The sequence below is a fragment of the Ananas comosus genome, linkage group 17, assembly GCF_001540865.1.
Source record: "Ananas comosus cultivar F153 linkage group 17, ASM154086v1, whole genome shotgun sequence".
Classification (NCBI taxonomy): Eukaryota; Viridiplantae; Streptophyta; class Magnoliopsida; order Poales; family Bromeliaceae; genus Ananas; species Ananas comosus.
Genome location: NC_033637.1, coordinates 2,312,751 through 2,319,167, shown reverse-complemented (window position 1 = coordinate 2,319,167; position 6,417 = coordinate 2,312,751). Strand labels below are relative to the sequence as shown.

General features: G+C 38.1%; 1 protein-coding gene and 1 long non-coding RNA gene across 2 annotated transcripts; both read right to left on the bottom strand.

The window, feature by feature from the left end:
* Positions 571–2,467, bottom strand: LOC109722961 (auxin response factor 7-like). The gene is given in 9 exon segments (XM_020251136.1): positions 571–659; positions 662–684; positions 946–994; positions 997–1,065; positions 1,068–1,108; positions 1,648–1,687; positions 1,690–1,737; positions 2,163–2,246; positions 2,379–2,467. Coding segments are annotated over 9 exon segments (459 nt in total). The 5' UTR covers positions 2,395–2,467.
* On the bottom strand, positions 2,503–3,077 carry LOC109722962. The gene is made up of 3 exons (XR_002219578.1): positions 3,039–3,077; positions 2,854–2,910; positions 2,503–2,529 (listed from the first exon to the last, which is right to left on the bottom strand). It is a non-coding gene; the product is annotated as an uncharacterized LOC109722962 (long non-coding RNA).

The following is a 6,417-nucleotide window of genomic DNA, read 5'->3' as shown; positions in this document are numbered from 1 at the left end:
GCGGAGATCGGCACGCTGTGTTGGGGCGGTTGTTGATTACATTAGTACTGTTAGACAATTAATTCATTCTAATATCACATAAAAGTTGATAGAATCAAAATATGACCGCGGCTACCATACCAAACGCTGAAGATAGATCTGCCGCTACTGAAGGTGAAAGTGGTGGCCGTGCACGCTTATTCTTTGGTAGGTGAGGATATTGTGAGGATTAATTGCAACAAGGGGTCCACTTCCCATGGTGAAACTCTATCTGGTCGTGGAATTGCTGAAGGTTCATCCTTGGACCTACGTATCACACCATAACATAAATTGAGACAACTGAGAAAAGTGAATGAATGAAAATAAACTAAGAACAAAAAGTTGACATGACTATCCAACATGATTTTTCTAATATAAAATATCTTAGATAAGCATGTCTACTTCAAAGATCTCACTCTGAATCTTCCATCGAGAGGTTGAAGCATCTACAAACCAATAATAGTGCACTAAACCTGCAATATTGGAAAATAGACCTTGCTAGAGATGTTGAGCTTAATTTGTACGAATTGTATATCATTGCTATACCATCTTTCAGGGAGCTTCATCACCCTCGAATCTCATCTTAAACCTCATGCCCACAGATTACTTACGATTTTTGGCTTCAAGATATTTGTTAACGTTACGACAAACTCAGATCGGCTTGTTCTGTGTAACAGAGGAACAGTTACTCAAGAGTTCATAATTTGCTTTTGAAGCAGGTATGGAAGCTAAATTATCTATCATCAAATTATCATTAGAAAGCTACACACTTCATGCCAGAACTAATAACTGTAAATGTGAGTTAAAGAAGAGGAATTGTATTGATGTGGTGCTTCTTTATGTACATCAACTAAGATTGCATAGAATAATCTGTTTTTTCTTACATGGTTTCAGAAGCTGAAATCAATTTGAGTCAAAGAGTCAAACCTTGGCTTGTAGAATATAGAAAAGAGGGTTCCAGTAGCAATGGCATGGAAGCAGTAGCCAGAACTCCAAGATGCATGCTATGACCCGATATGACGGACGATGGCATGTTGCTCAGCTGCTCATTAATCGCCTTACACCAACCCTCAACTCACCATTCTCACCTCTGCCACATATAGCAAATAAAGATCATTAAATTATAGGAATCAATGCACCAAAGAAAAATTGGAGAAAGAAAATTGAAATATATGGACAGTCACAGTACCATCCTGATATTACTACAAGTCCCTTAACTAGCACTTGAACAATCTAGTCGCTGAACTCTCGCGCATATATCACAAATTCATCGCTAACAATTAGAAAAAAAATCTAAGGTGTTCTATAATATGATCATTACACACCTGTATAATGACCATTTTTCTCCTGTGAAATAGCATCCTCATTTTTTGTGTACTTGAATAGGACACCAAAAAGCCATTTTATAGAAAAGAGAAGTTGCACATTGTCAAATTCTTTAGTGGCTAGAGATGGAATTGCAATAAATGAGGGGTTTTGGACTAGCAGCATCAAGTGAAAGTTACTATGTTGCAATATCAGGATATTCAGTGACTACATAGATTTTGCCAAGAGAAGGGGGAAAATAATCCACAATGAGACAGGCCATATACAATTGGCTCATCGCCCTGCAAAGAACTATCTGCTGACCTCAAAAATATAAATGCATCACCAGCTACAAGTCTTTTTCACTGACAAAGACGCTCACCTGTGTTGTGAGCAAATGACGCCTAGGTTGCCCTGAAAGAAATGGTAATGGAGTAGAATGTTATGTAGCCCTAGCTCTCAGTTTTAACCATCAGAAAGAATTGTTATATATGCCCACTAAATTCTTACACTGAGCCTGAAATTCAATGAGTCAACATCCATGAGACTAGACTACCTAAACAAAATAGCTATCTTTCAGCAAGCATCAACTGAACTTTCAAGCTCTCTTTACCAACTGGCCCATTAGTTGGTATCAATAGGCAGAGACTAATAATGAATAGCAATACTATAACCCATATAAAATCAAAGTCTTTCATATGATTGATATTACACAACTGCATTAACAGGAAGACAGTACATGAATCAAAAGATATATTGTAAAGGATATCGTAGTGAATGTTCCTTAATTAGTAAAAAGAAGCAATCTTATCCACGAGCAAAAAGGACAATGTTCACACCTCGAAAAATATGACGGAAATGCCACTCGTTCGCATGAAGATCTTTGGCAACTAATTCCTGCCATGGTGATTCTGAGACATATCCTGCCACAAAGAACAAAGGAACATTAAAATGATGGATGTAAAAAAGTAAAAGTAAAATAAAAAAAGAAATGATACAAATTTAAAATGTAATTGACCATAGAGGGAAAAAAAAAAAAATCTACTGTGGCTGACCAGTGGAGGTAGACATTCGTCTGCATGCCTCCTAAGAACTGAAAATCCACCATGAGTGCTTGTGTCCGAAGCAGTTAGCGTCTTGCAAATGAGTACTGTGCACCTTTCAGGTTCAGGTTGTGCAGGTGTCTGGACTTAAGACCTCACTTTGCTGAACAGAAATAGCAAGAAAAAGGGTCATATAGATACAAAAGACACCTAAGGATACTATGCTGATGGAAATAGCAAGAAAAGATTAAGGATTAGATTTTTAAATAACCAGTAGTTAGATAATTCAGAATAAAAGATATCCATCAGATAAAGATAACAAGAAAAAAGATCTCCTCACAAAAATTAAAAGAAGAAATAGTAACTTCAACTTCTGTAGTTTCTACGGCTGTCAGAGTGTGACATTGCTACATTGCAATTAACAGCAACCATAGTAGAAATTGGCACAAGGAATTACAATATGAAAACAGCAAAAAAAATTACTCACATTTGCATCCGGCAATAAAGTTATCTGTGCAAAAACTTCATCTGTATCTGCTTCAGCCTACATGTAAACGAGATGATAAGCGAATCTTCTATACAAGCATAATATCAACATTTCTACATACTATAGAAAGCAAGAAGGACAACATAGAAGTTTGGTTAACAGCAAGATGACCGAATCGAACTAACCTGTAGTCGAACATTGAAACCTTGCATAGGATCTTCGGATGGAAGATTGAACACGGGATCGGCTGGTCAAGCCCTGATTTGTTGATGCTTCAAGCTTCAAAATAAGAAAAATAATAATATTATAATAATATAATAATAATAATAATAATAATAATAATCAGTATGAGATAAGTAGCCATTACCAACTATGTTTAACATCCAACTATGTTTGCTAGCTTATAGAATATGAGTATCACTTCTAAAGCTTTGAAGAACACAATAACAATTCTCTTTTGATGAAGAGAGAGAGAGAGAGAGAGGATGGGAAGCATGCCACCCGCTATATTCATTAAGAAATAACACATCCAATATATAGAACTACTGTTACCTGTTCCATATGACCTCTGGAAAGTAATAGACCGCTGCTCTTCATGGGAACTGTAACCAGAGTTCTGCACATGCATGCCAGAGCTCGCGAAACAAGGCATCACCAAGAGGTCCTTCAGGCATAATGTTTCAACCAATACATTAGAAAAAACCCTATAAATTTGGATATAATTTACAGCGAATATGAAAATATGAGTCAATTAGACCATTTATGCAGTTCCTTCTCCGTCAACTTATAAATTGTGATTATAAAAGAAAATTCAAGTTTTGCTGAGGCTTATGGTCCATAAGGTGCAATAAAATTTAAATATAAACAGATCTTCATAACCCGAAAGAACTACAATTCTGCTTGACTCGTGATTCACGAACAACGAGCCTTGAAACAAGAAAGGCATTAAAGAGATCTCTACGGGAGCAGCAAAAGAGGATAAGAAGTCAAAAACATTTGTAATCTAATATCATCGACAAGCAGAAAACACAGAAGAAGCACCTCGCCTACGAATTTAAAGAGAATTAGCCCCAAAACCAAAAAGAAAAAAAGGGAAAGTGACTGATCCGCCTCAGGTGGGTAAACTTAAAATTTGGTCCTCGAAGATAAATATCTCTACCAACATTAAATTCTCCAGAAAATTTATCTAATTATTAACAGGTACAGCAAGGCCCACCCTATCCATTCAACCCAACATGGAAAATACGCAATTTTCCCCAAAACTCAAAGTAGAGGGCAAAATCAGAGCCATTAAGACCAAATTTAAGAAGAATTGAAAGAGAAAGAAAGAAACTCACCTGATCCAGGTAATCCCTCAACTGTGCAATTGAAGTCGCCATGAGGATTGCGCAACAACCTCTTCCGAGAGCTCGATTAGAAGAACTCAAAATGCAAGAAGACGAAGACACAGAACTGATGAAACTATTATTCTGATCTACCCCATTTCTCCAGCAATCTCTACACAGTAAACTCGAAAATGAAATCGAAGCCGAGAAAATATACGACCTTGCTCTTAGCTCCAGAATCACGTTTTTAATACTTATAAAAGTCCCACTGATCCAGGCATTAATTCCCAGCCCTTTTGAGGCTCCGCCTTCTCTCTAGAAACCCTAGGGATAATCTAAGCGAAAGGCGTCGCTTGATCTTTGGGAAAAGTCGCTACTACACCTCTCCTATAGTAGCACCTGCGCCCCTACTCTCTTTTCTCTTTGTGGTCAGTTGCCGCTTTTAACTCTCTTCGTAAGCAAAACGACTAAACGAGCACCCCCTCACGAAAATACCCCCCCTCCTCTCTCTCTCTCTCTCTCTCTCTCTCTCTCTCTTCTCCCCCCTACTTTTGAAACGGAAAAATTGGATCTTTAGCGGCTTAATGGGGCGTAAAAGCACTTCTATGCCCCCTTATCTTTGTCCGGATTTACCGAGAGGCATGTGAAGTAAATTTCCCCTGAAAACGACTAATTGGCGCCCAGGGAGAAGAAATTGGCGATTAAAACTCGAATTTTGTTAGGGTTCCACCGATTTGGGACTGTGGGGCTCAATTTCGACGCTTCAACTACAAAAGGCTAAAAGACGAATGAATTCGATCCGAGACCGAAGGAGTTCGAGTAGAAAAGGAGAGAAGAGGCTGAGATCTCACACAAATTAAGCCAAACAAGCTCAAAACACCCCAAATTAGATAGAAAACTCTTTGATTTCCCCAAAAACAGGGTCTGGAACCACCATTTCAGGGCAAAGAGAGCTCGATCGGCAGCGCTTCTTCTCTCGACTCCGATCCAAGCACTCTAGGGTTCCGAATTCGAATGCGTCGACGGAGCTCGACGAAGAAGGGGTGAGGCGGAGAACAACACTAAAGGTCGCTGTGGAAGCGACAGCAGAGGAAGGGAAGGAACGGTGGGAGGAGAGGGCCAAGCAAGTGGTGGGAGAGGGAACTCGCTTCGTCCTTTAACGCAGAGAGAGAGAGAGAGGCATAAAATTCTAAAAACAATTTTTTTAAAAAGAAACGAAAAAAAAATAGGTAATGTAGAATACAAAATAGTGTTTGTTGTTGATTACTTTATTATATTTTTAAAAATTTAGTGGTTTTAAATTAAATTATTATTATTATTACTATTTGTGCTACGACCCCCTCCTTCTAACGGTCCAGTTTTTCCCGCGAACTCCTCTTCTTACCGCGCTTTTCCGGATCTCTCCATGAGTATTTACGATTTTAAGGGTTTTTTTGCAATAGCCCCTGACAATTTTTTTTTTTTAAATTGCCCTGTGTAAAAAATTATTTGCAAAAATGGCCCTGGCCCCGCCCGTCAGCGCCACGTCAGCGCCACGGCGGCGGGGCTGGGCCAAGTGTTTATATTGAACACGGTGAACCATTCACCGGTTCAATACAAAATTTTTGATATGGACACGATGAATGGTTCACCGTGTCCAATACAAAATGGCTAAAGTGGATATATTTGTATTGGACACGGTGAATCATTCACCGTGTCCAATACAAATAATTGGACACGGTGAATGATTCACCGTGTCCAATACAAACACCCACACATTAGCCATTTTTGGCTAAGTCGAATGTATTTGTATTGGACACGGTGAACCATTTACGTGTCCAATACAAAATCTTGTATTGAACACGGTGAATGATTCACCGTGTTCAACTTATAACAATATGCCCAGCCCGCCCGCGTGGCGCTGACGTGGCGCTGACGGAGCAGAGGCCAGGGCCATTTTTGAAATAATTTTTTACACAGGGCTATTTCGAAAATAAATTTTTATGGGGCTATTTGCAAAAAAAATCCGCGATTTAAATTTAAATATAATTAAAATATTTTTTTAAAAAAATAAATATATTACAGTATTTTATTTTCTATCTGTTTTATTCATTAAAATTTAAACTAAGTTAATGATGAGTCATCAGAGGCTTCGGCTTCGAGAAGGACACCAAAAAAAAAAAAAAAAATATTCAGTTTAGATTGTAATAAGAATCTAAACAAAATTACAAATACTCAAAAATTGACAAAATATTTTTTT